The following is a 23902-nucleotide window of genomic DNA, read 5'->3' on the forward strand; positions in this document are numbered from 1 at the left end:
CGGGTAGTCGACATTGAGCACTCATGTTATGGCTATGCAGAGGAAGCTGCACTGCTCTCAGATTGTGATGTTTCGGGTGCCTACAAATGAGTTCCTGCAGATACTGCTGCAGTAACTCAAGATGTTATTTCCTTGCTAGTCTGCTGACCCCCATTGCCAAAAATTTGTCACCCACCATGAGGAAACTGGTTGAAGAAAACCTGCGCTCATACTTCAGCTGCTTCAGTACAAATTCAGCTTCCCAGTGTAAGTTTAGCTCAAGAATTTAAACTAAGATGCTGGACTTTGAAAAGCTGAGGTATGTGCATGTGTTGCCTTTTGTTGGAGTTGATTTTGGGAGAGAAAAACAGACGTGAGAGCAGTGATTTCTTAAACCATGCAGCAAGCTTTGCTAGAGCTTGTTTATTAGTATATATCAATTTACAAAATATTTATTTAAGTATTAATGTAATACAGGAAGAAACCAGCACATATGTTTGCTAAAGGAGAGTCAGTAGGTCCCTAACAGGTTAAGATGCTACATGTTTTTAAACTTTGTTTCACATATCTTTGAAGGGAAATTCAGGAATTTCTGAGAGAGGTTCCCAGGGGATATTTTTCTGTTTTCCATCTCTATCTTTCTTTGTGAAAGTCTTAAAATGCAATGGGAGGACATAGCAAAAAATGTTGACAGTTTTTCTTTCAAATATTCTCTTATGAACTGGCAATACATTGGGAATATTTGGGGGTATAGGAGCTGGATGATAAATTTGACGATACTCTAGTTGAATTGGCAGAATAAGCATGCATGCTGTTTTAGAAAGAATCTCTCCACAGGGCTGTAATAGCTTGATGCCTTCCTCTTCAGTAAGTCATTTTTGTCAAGTTAAAGGCCAAAATTCAAACTGGCTTGTTGTCAAGGACACTAAGCACAGCAGGCAAAAATCCCCAAGGCTACCCAATTCACAGCATAGATAGATAAAGCTGGCAGAGCATGGTTTACTCGTTTACTCTTCTTCCCCTCCCCCATGAAAAATCCTCTTGCCTGGGTTTTTTTGAGGATAGGGACACTATTACGCATACTAATACAATTTAACAGAAAGTATTTAAATGGAAGGTTTGTTCATCTGTTTGTGGGTAAAACAATCCATTATTGTGTGGGAGTAATGCAAAAATAATGCACAATCCCCCCAGTAACTGCGTGGTGCTGCAGGCTGCTCCGCCTTCCAGCTGTGCTCACCTCTGCCACAGCTGGAGGGAATTGTCATGGGCAGAGGATTGACTCCAGCATTGCATCCCGGTGAGCACCAGCCCTTTACGTTGGCTGTTGTGTGATGAAGCAGTTCAAATGGGTTAAGCTCATAATCCTAAATCGTGCTGTTATGACCATAAGAAATGACGGAAAATCCTGTGGAATTAGGTGTTTGTAATAGCTTTGTGTTTTACACTTTGGTTCCTGATGCTCTTGTAAGAATATACAGCAGCCCATTTAGGAATAAAGGGCGATGTTAAACCATGCTATTAACTTCGAGTATTATTGACCACTAGAACTCTCCAGGAATATTATGTGTCCCTGAATGTCCTCGCTAATGTGCAGTTTTAGCCATGGTTGGTTCTTTTGAATGGTAGATGTTTCTTTCCCAACTGATTGCGAAGAAGCTCCGCTGAAGAAAATAAAATTTGTTTCTCTTTCTTTCGTAGATAACCTGGTATTATCTTTCTCTTGCAATAGTTTTTGCTTTTACAGTTTTTGCTTCTACAACGAGTAGTAGGTAAAGAAACATTTTCAATAGGATGCAATCTTTTTTCCTCAGGTTGATGAGGTCTTTCTAGATACATTTTATTATTTGGAGTAAAATGGCATTTTTGTATGAGTGAATTAGGAGGAATAGCGTTTTCTCTGACCTTTTCATATGTTTGCATTTTTGTCTTTCATAAAAATCAGCCTATTTCCTCTGAGGGTTTGACTAAAATAAAATGCGTGTGTTCTTATCAATTTGAAGTTTCCATCTCTTGTTTACTTCACAAAATGGCAAATTAAATTTGCATGTGTAAAAGTCTATTCTTCTAATTAATCTCCCTAGTTTCCAGGACAGTATATGAAAAGCTCTCCTTTGTATTTTTCTCCTTTAAAATAAAAGTTAAAAACCCATTGAAGATAGTTGCCTTTTTTATTTATTTTGAATTCAAGGCAACTACTAACATCAGTCTGAACTCTCTTTTTTCATGGTCCTGACTTTTCTTCCTCACACCCCGAATGTGGTCTGTATTGCATCCCCAAAGCAAACCAGACATTACAGCAGAAAATTCAGTCCCTGTGGTCAGTGTTTTTACATCTTCTAGTACGTAGGGCGTATGACCTGAAAAGTTTATTGAAAAGTAAACATCTTTTGAAATGCATGTGCTCCATTTTCCTGAAGAGCAAAAGAAAAAAGTAGTCCAGACTGCATATGAAAATTAACTGAGTGTATGGAATGTGCTGTTGCTTTAACATCGGTTTTTGACTACACAAGTGCAGAATTTAGAAGAGCAAGGAATTTCAATTTGATTCAGACTTGCAGTGATTGATATACTTCCAGGGGAAGCCTTGTTTTTTATCCTTGCAGCTGATAAGTTTTGGTTTGGTTTTTTTTTTTTTTTTGCATGTGCAGATGTTTTTCTGAGCGTGTGGGAACTTCAGTTTAAACTCAGAATTAAAATGCAGAGGTGTCATATTCTACAAGTAGAAGTCTAATTAGCAGATACCCATTGTTGAAAAAAGCTTCTTTAGTGTTAATGGGAAGAGAATCTGTTAGATTTGGTAAACTTTGGGTTTGGTATCAAGTAGGTAAATGTAAGCTAAAGCTCTGATGTCAGCCTTTGAAAGAAAAATTGGGTGAATTTTCTGGGCTCTTGAAATGACATTTACTTCAGCGTCATATATAGTAGAAATTCCAAGCAGCAGGTAGCTGTCATGCTAAGTACTATGATGGGCCTGTTTGTATTTCACGTGTCTGTAAACACCCTACTAAGTAACAGATCAGAGAGAACAGAAATGGCTTGGTGGAAAAAGAAAAACAAAATACCTGAAGTGTTGGGAATTTGCTTTTGGAATTTGCAGAGAATTTCTGCGTACGTAATTTCTCATCTCCCAGCTATTTCTTACTTGAAGCATTTTTATGCTGTGATCTGCTGATGCGTTTAACCCACTCCTGAAATTGTTTTTAAACCAGAGTGAAAATACTTGTGTTGAGGTCCCCCTTTCACAGATGAGTGCTGAAATAAGATGAGGTAAGGTTAAAAGGCATAAGTGAAGTTAGGGAGCTAGTAGGTGCCAGCGAGTGGCACAACTGTTTGAAACACGGTGTGGTCCATCAGCCTGTGAATGTACTGGAGTCAGAGAAGGGCTCCAAATTGTGAGCTTTTACACTTTAATGACTGTTCATCTTGGTAGTTGTGTGATGTAATCACACTCGGGTTTAAATCTCTGCCCCTGCACCTTTTCCTAGATGCACTATAATTCATTAAATAATCCAACACTAAATTTACTACTGTAAATAGGCTATAGGAATAAATGTCTGGCTTTTTGTAGGACTGACTTCTGCATATTGTGCAATAATTAACTAAAATATGGTATGCTACATGTACAGCTAATATGCCATAATAGGAGCACCTACATCTTTTAGTCCTTCTTTCCAAGATTTTTAGGGAATTGAATGTTAATAGACTTTTTTCAAGACTTATTAATTAGATGTATCTGCTACAGCACGATAAATGAGCACAGGTATGAGAGTCAGTGGGCCAGACTGACACCAGTGTGCAACCCCTAGATCTGCTTAGGGTAATGTAATCCGTTCCAATAATTGCGCTGTCACCAGCTCTTATTAGTAGTGCTTTTACATGGTCTAGGAGACTTAGGCAAACGAAACATGTAAATGGGCGCTTTTCTATGTTGTGTTATTTAGTTTAAAATTAAATACCTTCTCAGCGTTAAAGGTCTGTCTGGTAACAGGATAAATAATACTTCAGTATTAATCCAACAGCTTGGCTTGGACTTGCAGTCACAGTGGTGGCAGTTTTTTAGGGTTGGGGTTTTCTTTTTTTGTTTTGTTTAATCACAGAAATAATTTGACCGGTCTACAAATAGTGTTTTGATAAACTTCAATAGAAATTAGCAAACCAGCCATCAAATGGGATTTATAAAAAGTTGCATGGGAAAATGTGTTGTAAGTAGTCTGCAATTCAAGGCATTTCCTTCGCAGGATGCTTATCAAGTCTGCGTATGCTACTTTCAAACTGAACTAGAGCATAGATGAGAACTATTTTTGATAGAAGGGGTAGGGAGGGGAAAGAAAACAAAGCCCGGTTGGAAAGTAGTACCAGGGTTTTTTTATCATTGCCTTAGGATGTAAATCCTACAAGTGTGCAGAGAGAAAACAGACTTTGAAACACCAGAAGGAAGCAGATTAATCTGTGATGTTTGAGATGATGCTGGTAGTGTAAACGTGATTGAAATAGTCATTGTAGGAGCGGTGAGTAAATATACTAGAAGCCTTTGGATAAATTGACTTCTCTTTGATAGTCTGTATACCAAGTAAAGACAAAATGTCCTGCTTGTTTCTGTGATGTTTCTTCACTAGGGAGGCTGTATCAAGTGGAGCAGCTGCCAGTTTTATGGACGGTCATGCTTCCAGATGCCTATGTAGAGCTCTTTTTTTATGATAGCAGCAACCAAAGACTCGTGCAGGAGGTCCTGGTCGTGGCTGCCAGCCTCTTCTGGGGTGGTGGAATTAAGATGTTGCAAGACCAAGGGGAAAAGGATCCAGCAAATATTTTTGCGGGGATTTCTTATGGGCTGGAAAGCTGATATTAATCAGTTTTCTAGGCTTTCGGTGGTTTCACAAATCAGCAGTGAAACCTGGTACACGGAAGCTGTCTACAGAATTTGGGAGATGGTGCTGCCTTAGTTGACCATCAGGCTGATGGATAAACTTATGGGACAAGCTTAATCTTCTTTCCAGACTGAAAAATTACCAGGCTGAAAAAGGGATCGCACTTGTTGTTCTCCTCTAACTTATTTTTGGCTCTTCATCTGGTTTCAGTCAAACTTGATAAGGGCAGAGATGTTAAGCATACCGGGTCTCCAAGACTCCTGGAGATGAGTAGCTTGGTAGAACAAATCCCCCCTCCTGTGGTCCGCTGGAGCTGCCGGAGGGGGCAAGGAGGGGTGCCCAGTCCCAGCCCCAGCCGTGTGGACAGGAGATGTGGAAGGAGCAACCTGGGAGAGTGGGAGAGGAGCTCTGAGGCACGAAGGGGAAGGACATACATGTATTAAGTCCACCACACACCTATAGGTAAATCAGGCTTCATGAATTAAACTCCTAATCGCACAACTAGACCGAGAGTGGTTTGGTTTTGGGGTTTATTTTCCCCCAGAACTTATCAACATTCTCCAAGAGAAACATCCAGATGACTTTATCAAGCACCTGTAATAACACTCCCTGTATGTTTGTTTTGACTTAGGGGGTTTGTTTTGCTTTTTAATCCAGATGAAATTGTGTGTTAATTCCTTACACAAAGATTCATCTGTGTCCTGTGAGCACGTCGCTTACAGCATCAGCCAATGCATCAACCTCCTACTGGCATTTTTTAATTAAAAGAACAGCACTATCACTTCAAATTAGTGCCACATAGCTTATTTTAGTAAGGCGTGAAATGGTGTTTAAAGGTTTTTCTCTTATGAAATTTGTTTATTAAATTTTGCTCTCTTTTGGTTCTATCTGGTCGTTTGTCATTATTTGGACAATATCAGATTCCTAGGTGTGTGAGTCCTGTTAGTGATATGAATGCAAGTAAAAGGCTTGCTTTTACTATCTCAACTATTTGATAAATAGGAATCACCTTCTTAAAAAAACCAAACCAAACAAATATTATATTATTTTATGGTTCCCACAAAGCAAGTGTTAGCCTGTTTTCAAGTGCATTCCCTGTGTTGAGAAGGTAGTGAAGAAATAGATATTTCTGGGAGCTTCTGTGTCGTGAACTGTGAAGAGATGTTTTTTGTAATCCTGTTCAGTGAAACTGTTAGGCCTCCGCTATACTAAATTACTGTGAGAACAAGTAATGTATCCAGTGAGACCTAGCCCTAGTGAGAATTTTCTTCATACAGCATTTCATTTTATCTGCAATATTAGCACTGTTAACCATCCGTGCGAAATGTAATGTATTGAATCTATTTAATCAATTTAAAATGGAAAGCAAATGTCTTAGGCTTTGACTGAACCAGCTGTCCTCATGTATTGTTTTTTTTAGATATTAAATTTTGGACTTTGGATGTGTTAATATAGTAGTTTGATAAAGAACTTTTTGTTTAAGAGAACTTCCTTCATATTTTTTGTTGCAGGATCCTGCAGCCAAGTGGTGTCACTTGCATAAAATCTTATGTCTGAACATGAAACACATACATTAAGGTTGTATAGGAAGAGGCATGGTATCTTTTTGTTCCAGCTCCAGTTTATTTATATAGTACCTTTGATCGAGGTATCTCAGAGCAGTAGTGGGATTATAATTCATTGATGTAATGGACACTGACATTTTGTACAAGTAAAACAACAAACAGTTGCTGTTGCAGGCAAAGTGATGAATGTATAATGTATCCTGGTCAGAATAATGCACTGAAACATTTTCATCAAGATCCCAGCCTTTGTGACTGCAGATTCACTTGGGATTAGAAAGGGGGTTTCCTTTATTGAGTAGTTTGCAAGTTGTTCTTAAAAAAACCTGCCAGGGGTGTGGAGGAGGTCCACATATGTTGCTGTTAAGCTACTGCAGAGAAACTGACTTTGCAATGAAAGTGTTTATTTTTTTAATTTAAAAAAAAATCTTAGAATGCTACACGCATGCTGTATGTTATCTGTTTTCATTCTAAACTCTATTTTTATTTTGCTCTCTGAAGCCAGTCTATAACTAAAACATTCTTAGCATCTTTTGGCTGGAGATTTACTCAAGGACGTTTTTCATCCTGCGTTCAAGAAGATGGTTCCAGCCTTTCTTGAAGCTGCTCCAAAGGAAATTTCCTTCCTTAGTGGGTTCGGTGACAATGAGGGAAGTCACTGCTTACGATCCAAAGGCTTAGTGACATCCTCCTGTTCTTGTCATGTTCTACCACACTTAATCTGAAAACAAATGGAAATATTTAACATAGCTAGATGGTACAGGGTAAGGGTTGGAGTCACTCTGTATCCATGATGTTAGTTCTGCTTGAGCTCACTCAACTCACGAGTTGGTTGTTAGCAGAATAATGTGGATAAATGTTTTATGGGCATGAAGGAAAGGGACTGCATGAAGGAAAGGGACTGTGTCAATGTCCATAGGCGACAGACCTCCCTCCCCACCTTCCGACTAAATCGAAGGGTATTTGCCGTCGTGGATTGGTTTTTCTTGCTCAACCATAGATTGGCTCTGACCAGTCTGTTTGTTTTGTCGTTCATCCCTGGTGACTGTCAGTAGCACTGGGCTGAATAAACAGAGACTATTGATCAAATTTGAAGTCATTAACTTGGCAGTTTAAATAGATGCTGTCCTATATAATTAGAACAAGGGAGTAACACATAGGCTGATACAGCTTTATTCTGAATAAAAGCCTCCTTTTCATGAAATCTTGTTTGGTGCTATTCAGCTCTCAGTTTTGTGCCTTCACGTAGGTCACACAAGAATTAGACATTTCGTTTAAAATACCTAAAGTGCAGAGGATGGCTTTGCTTGTGTAAGAGAGCGATGACACTGATATAACATGGATCTGCTAAACTTTGATACTAATTGGAAATCGTGTTTGGAAGAAGGGGGTGCTAACGTGAGGTTATTGGTTAACCACATCCAGCTAGAGTGTGTCTCGGGGAGGAATACCGCTCCGAGCAAGCGAGCAGCATGACTGCCAGCTCTGAAGCAGTAGCGGTTTTTGATTGTCCATCTTGCTGCTGCTCAGCTGAGAGAAACACATGCCTGTTAGATCTGGATGTTTATACTCAAACACAACGGGTGATTAATTATTTCTGAAGGAAGACGTTTCCTTTCAATGGCTACTGTCATGCGATGTGCCTGTCAGCCTTCTAAATCATTTTAACATTTTAGATGGAGCATGGCCGTAAGAGACGCAGAGTATTTTGCTGTATGTGTGCTGGACTCCTTGAAGATCCGTTACAGACGACTGGCGGTGTAGTGTGAACGCACCGGCAAGGAGCAGCGATAATATTAATATATGTGCAGCGTGTGCCTGCAGACAGCCCGGTGCTCCTGAGTCACACTGCTGCAAGTCCCTAGAGAGCGTGCAAATTCAGCAGTAGGATGCACACGTATTGACCCACATTTCCTCGGGCAGAGCAGCAGTCACATGCATCTCATTGCTTGGAAATCAGATGAGAACTGATGTAACTTGGTTCATCCAGCATTTGCATGACCCGAGCCAAAGTGCTTTTAGGGATTTACCACTTGTGTGACTAATACGTGATTAGGTGGATTGTAGAGAGTGTGTGTATGTGCTCCTTGTAGACAAGACTTGCCGTGTAACAGCAGCAGCAGCAAAAAAGTCTTTTATGCATCATTCTCTTATTGTAGCTTTTAAATAGGACTGGTTATTAAATCAGGGTGGGTTTTTTTTCTCTACATAAAAGCTTTTGTACTAATTCCTCAGAAAGTTTGTTATGTAGGGATGTTTTTCCTGCAACCAGTGCACAAATGTCCTATAGAAGAAAATAGTGATTCTGTACTGGGGTTAATGGAAAGAACAAAAGTAGGTGAATGAATGATAAAAATTTGGCTTCCAAAAGTTATTAATATCTCTGTAATTGCAGTCTTTTTTTGGAACAAGCCTGGTTTCTGTCCCGTTCTCCTTTCCCCTCTGCCACAGCTTTCTTATTCCCGCACATACCCACGCACAGCCCCCCTCCTTCCCCATTAACTGGTGCCACCGCTGTCACACGCACCCCCTGCGAGCTCAGCAGTGCTGGCGCGGGGCCCAGGCTAATAAGCCGAGACGAGCTTATTGACTGGCAGGTATCCAGCATCGCTGCTCACCTTTTAGCATCGGTGCCCTTCACAAATACAGTCGTGCATTTGGGGCTTACTGTGGTTTTTTCGTTTGTAAACAAGGAAGGTTTAAGCAGAGCTCTCTGAAAAAATGAAAAAAAAAAAAAAACCCACATAAAGAAAGCGGAGAGCGATTTGTAACATCTTGGGTGGATGTTGAAAGGGATTATAACTGCCTGAATAATCACAAAACAAACTGCTGAAGATTTTAGAGTTGAAAATTTCCAAGAATTAAAAACAATATTCTAAAAGAGCTGATGTACTTTACTCAAAATCAGAAGTGTTGCCAAGAAATTAATTTGGGTGAACACAAGTTTTCTTTCCTCTTCCTGAATTTAAACTTTGCACCTTTATTTTAGTTTTTGTATTGGAAATTTTTCCCTTTTTGTAGCTAAGCACTTAATCAGCCTGAATTATTTTTTAAATTTTACCGGGACAGTTAAGCTGTCTTTTTTCCAGTTTTTTGCATGTGCCTCTTGAATCGTCTGGAACCTGATGGATATAATTTGAATATGAAATGGTAATGAAGACAAAAATAGATGTGTGGCTGTATTTTGCCCAATGTCAGTACGCAGAGTTGCTGTAACAGGCTTGTGGTTCGTGTTCCTGCAGAACACCGGTCTGACGGCAGCTGCTGCAAGGGCAATCCTCCTCCGTGCCAATCGTGGGGTGGCTGTGCCCATACCAATGACCAAGCTCTGCTCAGCCCAGCTGAATGGACTTGGAAAAAATACTGGATTGTCCTTTATGTGAACCCCTGCTCCTTTCTCGACATACAGTTGTCAGTTGTGTGCGACAAATAAAACTGCTCACCTCCTCTTTAGTACAGATTTGCTACAGCAAGGTATCCAAGTGCTATTTTGAACAACTCTGGCTTTTTTTTGCGGTAATAGCTTTACTTGACTGAGTATTTTTAAAACAAATGCGGTCTTCCCCTTTCAGTAATCTATACTGTCTGTTCTGTATTGACAGCAGCTGAAACCCAGCAAAAGAATGGAGGTTAAAACTGTTCACTAAATCCTACATGTACAAGAGCTGGTAACAAGGTAGTCATCAAGAAGAGAAGTCAGTAGAATGTTTTAATTCCATCTAGCTTGGGCAATTCCTACGCTTTTCCCCACAAGAGACCAAAAGCATTTATACCTCAGTACTAAGATCCAAGTTAGGATCAAAACTTCATTTATTATGGGCTATTAGGCTATGCCACTTATTTCCAGCACCAACTCGATCTTGAAGATCTGTATGTTTGTTATCCTCAGGTTGATAATGGCAGCCTGGGGAGCTACGGGAAGAAAGAAGTACTTCTGAATGAATTCCAGCTGGTTCAATTTTTGGCTGTCCATTCACTAAGTAGCCTAGAACAAAATGAACTCATTGCTCTAGGCTTTTGTACACTGTTAACTCTTTGCTGAATATTGACTTTCACCGCCCTGATTTTTTAAATCTGAGCTCGCTCTCAGTCTCTTCAGAAAGTACTACTCTATCTCATCTGTTTGTTATCATGCTTACTGCAAAACGAACGACAGATCTGCTAATAAAGAAGGCAAAAGCTGAGGGAGCATGAAAAAGTTTCTTTGGCAGTGAGGCCCATAGCTTTGAAAAGCTTTATCTGACAAGACTTGAGGCTTTTTATGTTTCTATCCAAACATGCCAAAACGCACTTGGCATACCTCAGTTAAAATACAAGCATGGAAAACAACTAGATGCACTAGAAATTAGGGAAAGTTTGTAAGTAATTTGTTAACCTTAGGTATGTGGTTTTAAAGCAATGATACCGTACTGATGCCTTGTTTGAAAGAAAGAATGCTTTTCATTTACTTGCAAAAAAAATTTGGGGTGTTTACTGTGCCTCTTGAAAAGTCATCCAGTACCTGTTGGAATTTGTGCTGGCAGCAGTTGCTGAAGTTGTCAGTAATGCTAGAAGAGGTGCTTGGTGAGTGCTACTCTTTACAGTACATTTCTAGCAACTGCATGTTATAAGATTGTCCAGTTATTAAATGCAAAATGTGTCTGAGTTTTACTAAAACAACTTAAACCCAGTGCACTGTTTTTCTTGAGGCTTGTTCTTTTTATGTACCTAATATTCTATAGGCTAAATTTCTTTTTCTTGTGGAATTTCTGTATTGGAGATTCTTCACTTGAATGTTTCAGAATGAACAAAAACGTGGATTCTTGAATATTGTGACCATGGTGGTCACCAGTGTTTTGTACATTTAACTGCAACTTCTAAAAATTACTCTGGCAAAATATGTTGTTTCTTATTTTCAGTATTTTTAAAGATTTTTTTTTTTTTCCCCATTTTGCTGGCAGTTAATTTCAACATCAGCAGTGTCCTAGCTCACCTAAGCAATTCTCTTGCCAGCTTCCTGTTCTTGGTTCACAGTGCAGCTTTAGTTTAACACTGAGTTGAGCAGTCCTCCTTTGGCCAGAGCCAAACCTGTATATTTAGCTTTAAGGCAATGTTCCATGTGAGTTGTTTAACTAAAACTCTTCTACTGATACATTTAAGCCCTCATGGGATGAACTAATAGTTTACATAGTTTACAACTTACACAAAACTTAACGCCATTCATTTTTTAAATAACAATGTTCTTGCTTTTAAGCAATCTACTCAGAGCTTGATGAAAACCAGACATTAATTTTGTACTGTTTATTAAAATGTCCCCATTGGAAACTTTTGTTCCTATAAAGTTGATTTTGTACCTTATTTAATTGCAGTAAGATATCAAAGAAGTGAAATACTGGTTCTGGAAAAACAAATCTCAGTTCTTAAATTGAGATGTGTTAAATTGCATTTGGTTTTCCTCCTTTACAATTGTGTTTAACGTTCAAATTGCTTTGTTGAAATATTGACACTACCTGTATGTGAAGGGATGTAAATACCAGCCACTCTTTGGAGATACAAAACATATGTTTTAGGTATTCAACTGAAAAACCTGCTTTGCTTTAGCTTGGAAGTTTTAGACCTTTTACTGTTTGACAGAAATTCAGTGTTTCTATTGAAAAGTTGCTTGGCTGTATCTAGTCAACCTTTGCCAAGATTTTCAATACTGAGGTTTCTGCTTTCACAGGTTTTACATGTTTGCAGTGGCAGGTCAGTCTTTTTTTTTCTGCTTTCTGCAAGACAATATGTATATGAAGAGAGCTGGAGATAATACTGGGTTAGAAAGTTCAAAAGTTGTGTGTTCTGTTCCTATCATTTCAAAAATGTTTTGCTCCATGGACAGGACCCAAGGCTGGATCTGTTTTAATTGGTCTGATTGCTTGGGCTTTCTTCTAATTCTAGGTATATGGTAAGCATCCACAAATGTGTTGCTTCTGGTTTTGGTCTCTCGTCCTGTACTTTTTCCTCCTTTATAAAGCAGCAGAGAGCAGTTGTGCAGGTTTTCCTCACGGACTTAGGAAATTAATGTCTTGTAAAAGCTCCAAGTCCATTAATTGGATGATGTTTTGTGGGGGAAGAAAAGCTGCTGTTAATACAGAAATGTACTTGTAACTTGAGTCTCACAAACTGGTTATAAAACATATAGTTGTAGTAGTGGTGTGGGTAGCCCCATAGAGAATATCTGGGAAGAAGGGGAATCTAAATTTCTGTGGTTTATAGTGAACATAATATTTATTGGAAAAGCCTTTTATGTACTGAATTAGTAAGCAAATGATCAGCTGCACGGGAGAGTCCTTATAAGCTTCTTTTTGGTAATGAAAATAAGGTGTTTAACACTTTATACATTTAACTTATGAAAGTGGAGATCAGAGACACGTTATATGAAACACACCTAAATTAAATGCTGACTGAGCAGTAGACTGTGCTGCACAGGGGCTCTCATTCTCTGTTACAGGAGTGTCAACTATGTGTAATTTCTGCCTAAGTAATATCTAGAGTGTTTTGGGTTTTTTTTTCTATATTTGATTAGTAATTCACTGTTGTTTGTCTAGCATTTTGCAGGGAAACAGATCTATATGTCTGAAGAATTGGACAGTATTTCTAGAAAGGGCCTTTTGTTTACTGGGAGTATAGGAGAAGGGCTAGGTTTGAGCTTGATCCCCAGCTCTGCCTGGAACCTGTTGTGAGCAATGTTAGATTGAGTATATGGTCCTGTTAGGTATTGACATTTGTAGAGATTTGAAAAAGGTGCTTTGAAAACTCCAAGTGTTAAAAGTGCAAAATATTTTTGGCAATCTTAGTAAAATTCAGTTTGGAATCTGAGTTATGAGTGCATGTGGGTGGAGGAACATGTTTTTCATGCTTTAGGAATTTTTTTCCAGATGCTTTTTCAGTGCTTGGGTAACTATAAAAGCTAAGTATTAAGACTTCAGTGTAGATTTATTCCTTAGTTTTAATGTAATTTAAGAAAATTGAGCCACATGGTTTTGTGGTGTGTTTTTAACTTTATTATGGGGATGATGTCGCACAGCACAAAATGTGAACACAAGTATGTGCAAGCTGTGCAGATAAGCCTATCTTGATAGACACTACTTGCTTGAAAATATGAATTATTCAATGCAAGTGCACATGGTTGGAGATACAAGAGATGTAAGGGAAGAAATCCAGAATTGTGTTGACCTCAGTAACTATAACTTGCACAATGAAGTGTAGAGTAAATGTAAAATGCCATTTTGTATTTCCAGTAGGAATTTTGTCATTGAAATTGTTTTGTTTCGCTGTCAGCTGAGGGATTGTATTTGCCCTGAGAACAAGATACTATTCTGTGTAGTTTTAACAGAAATTTTGAGTTCTTTCCAGATATTTCTATTTCTTACTAGCGTATAGAGAACCTGATACTATAGCTGAAGCCCGAGTGTATACTCTGTTTTCAGAGAGTTGGGAGACCATTTGTGGACACTTCAACAAAGGAAAAACTTGACTGAATTTGGTAAATCCCTCTCTCTCTACAAAATTATTATTCCACTTGGTTGTGGTTCTGGCAGATGTGTTGGTGGGGGTGGAGGACTGAGTTTTAAAAACCATACAGTCAATATAAATGACTTTATGTTCTGTTAACATTTTCTCTGGTAAGACTGTGTAATTGATAGGGTGTTTTTGAGAGTGTAAAATGGCAATAGTAATAATTGGCTTACCTCTTGAATTCCAGTTGTCAAAGAAAGTGGTTGTGCTTTGAACATGTTGGGAGACAGTCTGCAAAGAAAAGGTGCAAGGATGTGAGGGAGGACGGTGCTTCAAGGGCATCTTCTTGATGACAGAGGAGTCTTCATCAGTTACGGTCTCACTCTTGCCCCAGCATCTCTGGCTGTATTTTTTACAGCTTTGCAGTCACTGCAGAGCCAAGAAGAATAAATAACTGAAGGTGGTGAAGCAGCAGTTTATGAAATGTTTGCCCTAAAAAATAAACTTAAAAAAAAAAAAAAGCCCCTGAAGGTACAATTTGAGTGAGAAATAGGAATTTAATGTAGCTGGAATTTGCCCCATGGTACATGGGGCAAATAAATCCCATGGGCAGCTTCTGCTTTCGGAGCTGAGGCTGGGCTGAGGGCATGTCTGTAAGACTCAAGCAGTCGGGGATGCTTGGGTTTTATGTCTATCTAGGAAATAGGAGACTATATAGAGAATATGAGAAGGTTCTTGGCCTGGATTAGAGGAAGGCATAGCAGAGTCATAAGAAAACTGATGTAATAGCTAGAATTTAATGAAAGATTTAATCTGGGAGGTAGCCTTTATATCAGGCATTTGTTATGGGTGAGCAGAGGGGGAAGAAGAGAAAGAACAGTTAGTATGAGGGATAATTGGATAATGCTTATTTCCACCTCTCTGATTTGTGTGCCTTTCTCTGATTCTGTACATCAGCATTCATTCAGTTTCCTATTGATCTCCCTTTTTCACCCCTGCAAAGTTCTTGAACCTATTCCATAAGTATTAGTGTTTCTCCAAGTTTTGCATCTCAGTCAGTTCATTCTTAAACTTGCTTTACTGGTCTTGTGTTGCACATGGTCTCGGTTAACTGGGAATTTAATGAGTCTTGTTCTTCCAATAGTCCTGTGCTGGTTTTTAATGACTTACATTACTGCGAGCTAAATCAGCCCTTGCTGGTGTGTATATGAAGACTTACTGTTGGTCAGTGCCCAGGAGGATTTTTCAGTTTGAGTAATTCTTAGGAATCCTGGAGATGAAACTCTTCTGTTCTGTCAACTTGGTATTGTTTGCACTACGAGGACTGACTCTTGTTCGTGACTGGTTTCTGCTTAGGTAGGACGGAATTTTGATTCCTGGCTAAGTAGATACTTTAATGACATGTTAATGGACTAATAAAAATGGCGGCTTCTGGGTGTGTGGTTTTTTGAAGATCTCTTCAAAGTTGTCTAGTGTTTGCAACTGGCTACATGAAGCCAAGTTCCAACCCACGAGGAAAGCATGCCTTGAAAAGAGGCTTTGATTTTTACTGCAGCCTACACAAAAGGGCCACAAAAAGGCTTCGTGTATCAAATCTAGCAACTCTTTGAGAATTGAGGTTTTTAAATGAAGCACTGCTTTAATCTGGTAGTCAGCGTCTGTTTTAGCATGAGTTCAGGCAGAGTCTTCCAATGTCAGGGCAAGATGGACGCTGGTCCTGAAGTCTGAGGGGTCTCAGGGGTTTTTTTGTTGCCTTACGTGTCAGCTTGCAAATCTCATTGGCATCATAATGCTAAGATTGTTAGTGAAGGCCCCTCAATGTACACGTCTGTATAAAATTAGTTCTGTACAGCTAATTGGTTTATTTGGCAAATGTAACTGAAGACTTCAGTTTTGTTTATCTTTTCTCTGCATGCTAGGCGCTGCAGAGATTCAGATTTGGTTACTGAGAAGTTAAAGCAGTCTGTGGATTTATGCGTTTCAGTCTCAAGCAGACGAAGAGAAAGACCAAAAGTATTCCTAAAGCAAACAAAAAAAGGACTAGAATAGAAACCTTGGCCTTTGTGGTGACAATTTAAACTCCAATTTGTGAATTGTGAAAGTGGTATATTTCAGCTAGCTGTAAAGAAACTGCATTCTTACACACTTGGTGCCTTCAGCCATCTTTCCTTTCCCAAAAAGCCCTTTCTCTTGTACCCTACCAAATAAAAATGATCATCACCTTTAAAATAAGCATGGGTTTTTAAACTCCATGGGTTGCCTAGTAGTAGAAATAAAAACAGACGTTTATCTGCAGTGAAGTCTCATTTAAAGTTATGTGCAGAGAATAGGAACAGTAAGCAGAGTCATTCATAAAGGCGGTTCAGGAGAGCTGGCTTGTGGTATTCAGAGTATTTTCCACAAAATACACCAAACCCTTTGGATGAGACGTGATTCCACATAACAGATTCAGCAAAGATTTTAATTGTGGGTCACAGCGCTTTGGGGTGTTAGAGCAGCATGTGGTAAATAGCTGATGTTTGCTTTTTTCTTCTTTTTGGAGGCTTTTTTACACTTCAAGCACATTATTTTTGCCATGCAGCCTTCTGAAAACGGTTTTTCAGAATGGCAGAATTTTTGCTGTAGAAACAAGCCTGTAAGCTGGCGTGCACAGGGGGCTGTCCTGCTGTCATACAGTAGAGCTGAAGCAACCCTACCTCCAACACAGCTTACCAGCTTCACAAGTCAAAAGCTAGGCAGAATTTGAAGCATTAGCAGAGATGTTTCCATTACTTGGATGCATCAAATTTGACCTGCTTTGTGGCCTTTTTTATTTTTCAGTGGTATGCAGTAATTTTGGTTTCATATTATGTCGAGATCGTTATTCCCCTCTCCTCCAAAGCCTCATTGTTCTTTGCTTCTTGCTTATATCTTAAAACAAACCAACCAACCTGTAATGCTTTTAATGATTATGCTACATATCTCTATGATTAAAGATGGTCTACACAGAAGTAAATATTAAGTAAAGTCCTTTCTACGTCATCAGCCTGCTGGCCTGTGTTTATCTTCTGTCAGAAAACAAAACGAATGTATCCTGGAATCTAGCTGCCTGTTTGTACAAGCAGAAATGATTAACCTGGAATATCAAAGGGAAGGCCAAAGATGGCTGAAAGGTGTATTTGCTAGCATCGTTCAGTGTGACCTTCCCCCCCTCCTTTCCTAAGGAAGATGTGGACGTACTGCCGATTTGTCTTGTCTTCAGAATTAACCTGAGTACTAAATTGAAGGCCATCGTTAGCTCAGATCCTATCCACATGTAAAAGTCCTTAATTTGAGCAAGGAGGCTCTTACCTTTAACTCACAAAGTGTGAATGAATGCAGTCCCAGGTGCAAATTTGCCTGCTATTTTGCGTTGGTACAGGCTGGGACCTACGTAATATTTTCATTGCTTACCTTTCCCCCCCCCGGTCTCAAAACACGCCTACCTAGTTTTTAGACTGTGCAGCTGAAAACAGTTGTAGCATATTAGCACCGTGCAGCTGAAAATCGTTGTAGCGTCTTAGCAGTGTGCTATGGGATGGGATATGGAGTGTGTGAATAAATCCGGCGTTGATGCAGAGACAGTAATGTGAGGACTCTCTTGCAGACTAGCAGCCATCCTTTGAGTGCTGACAATTCAGAAGGAGGAACTTGGCCACGAAGGCTTTGGTTTTGTAGGCTGGGTCTGTTTACTTGGGGATGTTTGAAATGGTTCCTCACCCAGGCTGTCTTTCTCTGGCTCCTTTCTGAAAATGCTGGTCTTGCTGCAGAGATAGGTGTCTCCGTGATGAAGCAGCAGCTTTCTGATGCAATTCTCAACTGGGTTGTTCAGACATTGGTGCCACTTTGTGCTTGCCTTACTACACCCGTCTGTAGCTTGCTCCTGCGGCACCTCCTGAACCACAGCAGATGATTCATTTCTGCTTTGGAAGCAGGGTGGACAACCGGGGGCTGGCAGAGGAACCGCTCAACTCGCTCAAGTTACATCTGCATTGAAGACATCCCCAGGGTGAATACTCACTTTGTATAAGGCTCGTCCTTTCTTCACCTCCTGCCAAATATGCTTTCACACTAGTACTTTACCCAGCTGGCTAATTTGGCCTTTGAAATTATCTCAATAATGTCAGGTACTTAAAAAAACATTCCCATCCCTTTATAAATATTATAATCTAGATGTAAAGACATTGTTTCAGTGTTGTTTGGGATCTGTTGTATTAAAACAAATAGTTCTTCAGTGCTGTGCAGCAATCCAGAGCGGAGTATAAACAAATACCATGTCAAGCTGAAACAAGTCGGTTGACTTTGAGAAGGCAGAATGTAAATGCCCAAGTCAGGAGAATTAGTACCTTCTGTAACATTGCAGCAAATGTGGGGAGATTGCTCCTGCTGACAAGCCCTAAACCTTTCTTGTTTAAAAAAGAAAGAAAAACGAAAAGAAAAAGCACTTTGGAAAGATGGAAAGTAGGAAAAGGGAGGGTTGTGCAAAGCGTGTCTCAGTTGCCTGGTTTGCAGATAAGTATCCGTCCCATTCTCCTCCACTGACTCTGATGCAGGGATAAAATTAATAACTTTTTAAGCCTTTGTTGCTAAATCTACCCAAGTTCATGGGTTTTGGGCTTGAAGTAGCAGCGGTCAGATCCTGCTACCAGTCTTGCTGAAGTCCTGTTGGAGACAATGCATTTAAGAAGCAAATCTGGCGTATACCCAGCTTTACAGAGCAGGGAGGGGCAGTCTGCTCTGCCGACGGCATGGTTTCACGTCCAAGTCTCCCGTTGCTGACCTTTGTCACCTGTTTCTTTACTGGAATTTAGAAATCTATGGCTTTTAAGTGATAGAGCACTTGACAATATCTTTTTGCTCTAGTGGGTTTAATATGCACATAGTGGAACAGAGCCAATGGTCCATCTCGGGCAGCCTTATACTGGAGATTGCTCCATAAAGGTTTATTTCGGCTATTAGCTGTTGTGCCAATATTTTTCTTACAAGAAAGAGTAATGATTTTTGCAACCTAAAATTGAGGGTTTCACAGGCTGCAACTGGAAAATTGGCAGCTGTGCTCATCTACTGTAAACCAAAAGCCTGTGGCAGAGGCAGAAGAGTTAAATGAAAAAATATAATTCTTCAATAATAGCTTTAGAAACTTATGCTGCTAGTTAGCTTAGAAAGCACACCTGAAATATAGAATAAAGGTAATAATTATATAGTCAGACTATATGCAGATAGTTACAGATGGTATACTTTTCCAGCTCAATGTGTTCTTAAAATTGGAGATGGGGAAGTAAAATGACTTGTTTGATTTTAAAAAAAAGAAAGCTCCACCACTCACAGGAGCTTTAAAATTCATTTTCGCTAGTACCAGAACATACAAGTTCTGATTTTACCTGTACTTATTCCCTGTTTTTCTGGTATTTTTTTCTTCTGAAGCACTCGCAACAGGAAGAGGAAATTAAAGGTTGCCCTGTCGTGCTTCCATAGAACAGCGGATGGCGATTCTGTAATCCTGTTTTGTTTCAAATTGAATTGCCATAGTCCTGCAGACTTCTCTTTTTTGGTCAGCTGTTTAAAAAAAATACAAGAGAAGCTTTCTCTGATTATGCAGTTTGCCAATGTAAGAAATAAGTAATTTTTAATCCATTCTAAAAATAGTTTCCTGGTGTGGCTGCTTTAGTTATTACTAAGACAGAGGATTTGTGTATTTTTTTTTCCATGAACATCTGGGTTAAAGAGTGGACAACTTTGGTCTGTTTGCTTGACATGAGGTGAGGCAGTTTTTATTCTGCTAGCTATGTTAGGTGGGGAACGTTGCTCTGGAGTTGAGAGGTGGAATTCTAGTAGAAGTGTTTAAAAAAAGAAAAAAAATTGCCATATCTTTGCTACCGCGTCTTCACTTTCCCCAATATAGGGTTAAGGTGAGACTGAGTGTAAGTAAGTCAGGAGCAAGGTGTGGTGGAGATGAGGAGGAGAAATGGTCTGTACCAGGGGAAATGGCCATTTGAGTATCTTCTGAGCATTCATTCTCATGCTGAAAGATCAGAACTGGGTGGGAAACAGACTTACCTCAAAAATAGTTAGGTCTTTTATAGTTATCTTCCTTTCTTGGATCCTAGTTTTAGATAAGTTAGAGCTCTAATATTTTCATCTTTGGCTCTGTAGTTATTTTTCCTGGCCTGTTATAAGAGTTTAATGGATACTGAACAATTTGGATTGCTGAGATCATACTCAGCAGTCCTTATTGAAAAGCAAAATTAGACTTGTAGCTGGTAATAGACCTCGTAGAAATGGAGATTGATGTGAGTTTCCTGATCTAATTTTTGCTTAAACTACTGTGCTATTTAGTAGAATTGGAAAGAGGAAAATGATGTCTCATTTGTGGCCCTTTCAAAGGAAAACATCTTGATGCACTTTTTTTTCCGGTATATTTTTTTTTCTCCTGAGTGAGGTCCTGTCATACTTACCACAAACCCTTTTTGTATTTGCAAACTGCTTATGCTGTTATAGCATACCTCCTATGTTTTGTTTTACGATGTATCACGTACCTTTTGTGTGCAAAGAGCAAGAGGTTGCACTGTGTTTGATGGGACTTAGCATAGAGGTCTCATCCAGGAGCCTCAGAACTGTTCTTGGTTCAGAAACTGCTTAGTCCTTATTCTAAAATGGGTGGGTTCTGAAACAACAACAAAAAAAATCTGGCTTAGCATTTGTGTAAGTATATGGTATAGAGAATTAGGAGGTTTTAACACACAGGGACGTTCATTAAATCTTCTGTGTATTGTAACAATAGAACAAAAGCAGCAAAGGAATTTTTCTCTTTATGTGAATTTTTATCTAACGAAAACAATGCTTACATTGTTGTTTTTTTTATGAATTATGATCAGGTAGTATTGTAGCTGGTATGATTGCCGGAAAGTTTTTTTTTATGGTTTTAAGATTTCTTTATCTGATATTTTGTTTTGCAGTATTATGTGCCAAGAATCTTGCAAAGAAAGATTTCTTCAGTAAGTATGCCCTAATTGTATAACTTTCTGCTCTTGATTAATCAGATTTATTTGTGGATTGTGCATTACTGTCGTAGCTCATCTATGTATGTCATTTGTTCTGTCGTTCCATTCTTGCAGTAACATTGCATTACTACATGAGTACACGTTACCCTGTATTGTATTTAGATGGCGTAGACTCTAGGGTTGGAAAGACCAAGGACTCACAAATTCTGGTTGAAAGTCTGGCTGATGAGACCGCAGGCAGGTTGCTGCTTACAATTCTGTGTTGTGGGATACCAAGAGCATCAATCTCAAAGGGGGCTTTATTTGTAAAGAGTGCCAAGGGTACGAGTAAAATATCCCAGTGCTGCAGTCTCCATATTATGTTAAGGACTGAATAAGAATGACTACTTATCAGTATGCATGGGTTACTTAAGCACTGTTAAATTAAGCACGTTTAACCTTTTGTGTTCTAAAAACTTTAACAATTTATGGCAGATACCAATCTGTATGACAGAAGTACATTATCTAATTAGGAACTCAATTCCCTGTTTTGGATTTACTAAAATAGTTTTAGGATAATGGCAACTTTCCTTTCTTGACGGGGGGGTGGGACACAAGTGGGAGCTCATGATAGCATTATATTGGAAGAAACAATCCAAAAAGTATTATGTTTCATAGCACCTTTTCCCTTCTACAGGACTTCCTGACCCATTTGCAAAAATAGTTGTTGATGGGTCAGGTCAGTGCCATTCAACTGACACTGTGAAGAACACACTGGACCCCAAATGGAACCAGCATTATGATCTGTGAGTTGTTGATAAAGTCATAAGTAAAAAATATTCCAGGGATTTATCTAGTAAACAGAATGCAAGGGTTGGCACTGCAGCTTCATTTTGTGTTAGCAAGAAGAGTCACAGTTGCTGAGGAGGACTGATTTTTTGCAACAAGAAATTACCTGTTAATAAAGGAGTGGTACTTTGCTTTTAGGCACTTGAATTTGGAAATATTTATGTGTCAGGTACACAGCACAACTGCTTAGAGTAAGCTCTATTGGAGCAGTGCAGCCCAGCTTTTACAAAAGATTGTCCTTGTTGTAGTGATTTTTTTTTTTCAAATTATTAGAAACATAAATTTTAAAAGTTTTGTACATTAATCAGCTTGTTGCATAGCTTTTAATGAGGCTGGCTGTAGTTAAATTCATGCTGCAGCAGTAACAATTTAACATGTTGTGTGAAATCACGGTGCAGTAATTCATTAATAACACCATTTCAGGCTTAAGCACTTCTGTATTGATAATAAAGCAGCATGACCAATGCACTAAAATGTATCAGAATTTGTACCAAATAAAGCATAAATTCTGTGGAGTAAAAAGAGGTTATTTTTTCTAAAATTACTCTTCTAATATGTATTTTTCTAGATATGTTGGGAAGACAGATTCCATAACCATCAGTGTATGGAACCATAAAAAAATCCACAAGAAACAGGGAGCTGGCTTCCTGGGGTGTGTCCGACTCCTCTCCAATGCCATCAGCAGGCTAAAAGATACTGGATGTAAGAGCAATTCCTACCTGGTGCAATCAAGAACCTTCAGTGCCTTGTATCTGAGTAGTGAATAGTATTCCCACCCACCCCTGGTGTTTAGTTAATCTTCCCTTTTCTCATTTGCAGACCAGCGTTTGGATCTATGCAAACTAAATCCCACAGATACCGATGCTGTACGAGGCCAAATAGTGGGTAAGAATCTTCTCAGCTAAATGTTCCTCTTCTTGGGTAAATACACTATCTGGACAAATGTTGTATTAAAAAAAAAACCAAACCTGTAGTCATTATTGCTTCTGTGCCTTTTCTGTGTTGTTTCTTCTGACTTTAATGGGATTAAATTACATAACCTGAAAATTTTCATTGTACTGCTATGTAGGAGTTTGTTTTCTCTCAGCTGATAATGGGAAACAATATTAAAAAGAGGGAATGCATCTGGTAAGGTTTCTAATGCAGCTCCGGAAGGGTAAATGTTACTGTGAAACTGATTGCATTTGGACCAAGGTGACAGGCAAAGAGAATCTTACCTGGAAAAGAGGATCTGGAGGAGTTAAAACAGCAATTTGCAAAATTTCTTTAATACCTTTGACTCATGTAACCGATTTTCAAATATCAACAAGGCAGTGCTAGTTTTACGGCTAGTTTACCCCATTTTACCACCTTTTGCTGCCCCCCACCCAACCCAAGCTTTTCATTGATACGGTAGTGTATTCGGCAAACCCCAAATTTTCACCGTAATGATGACATCTAGTGGTGAGTAATTTCTTTCCAGCTTAGCTTTCTGGATCCTCATGAAACACAGATGTAGAACCTGACATGTTTGATATTTACAGAAATAGGCTCAGCTTAAGTTTTGAGGGGGTGATGCCTCTGGTTTTGCTTCTCCCTTTTTAAAAAAATCAGTAATGCTTTAGGGTTATAGAAGGAGTTTTGGTAAGTGGTGTGCTGTTGTGTGTAGGCTATAGCTTTCCTTAATATTTTACCCTGTAAAAATGTGGGGGTTTTGTCTTTATGTTGTTTTTAAGGGAACAGTTGTTCTTTTATTATTAACTTGTGTTTGTTTTTTTTATTTCAGTCAGTTTACAGACACGGGACAGAATAGGCACAGGAGGTTCTGTAGTAGACTGTAGAGGGCTTTTGGAGAATGAAGGGTAAGGATTGTTTTCTTTACACTTAATTAGAAGAATAGTTTATATGTGGAAAGAATGTAATTAACACTAAAAATATTAAATATCAGTGTGACTAATATGTTGTCTGGGAATACATATCAGGTAGTAAGGTTGTAGCTGGATACTTGAACAAAATAAGCTAAACTGGGTAGGACTTGATATTTTTTGTTACCACTGCTTCTGGCACTTCCATGGGAAATGTGGGGGATAAAACCATTAAGAAAGTGGCATGTCTTGGGTTAAAAGTTGCAGTACTTGAAGTAACGGAGGGAGAGAGAGAGAAACAGTTATTTCTGCATTCACTTCTC

The 23902-nt window shown here is 39.0% G+C and overlaps 1 protein-coding gene across 5 annotated transcripts in view; it reads left to right on the plus strand.

Annotated features, from left to right (window-relative positions):
• The window catches only part of SMURF1 (SMAD specific E3 ubiquitin protein ligase 1), a 47554-nt gene that overhangs the window by 6602 nt on the left and 17050 nt on the right, over positions 1-23902 (plus strand). For 4 of the 5 annotated variants that reach the window (XM_052772644.1, XM_052772645.1, XM_052772646.1 and 1 more), the window contains exons 2-6: positions 20863-20901; positions 21584-21692; positions 22304-22437; positions 22555-22620; positions 23501-23576. In XM_052772644.1, coding sequence (XP_052628604.1) covers positions 20863-20901; positions 21584-21692; positions 22304-22437; positions 22555-22620; positions 23501-23576 — 424 coding nt within the window. Of the gene's footprint in view, positions 1-20798; positions 20902-21583; positions 21693-22303; positions 22438-22554; positions 22621-23500; positions 23577-23902 lie in introns of those variants that run through there. The other variant, XM_052772643.1, reaches the window with a different exon arrangement.

Source organism: Harpia harpyja, chromosome 21 (genome assembly GCF_026419915.1).
Source record: "Harpia harpyja isolate bHarHar1 chromosome 21, bHarHar1 primary haplotype, whole genome shotgun sequence".
NCBI lineage: Eukaryota > Metazoa > Chordata > Aves > Accipitriformes > Accipitridae > Harpia > Harpia harpyja.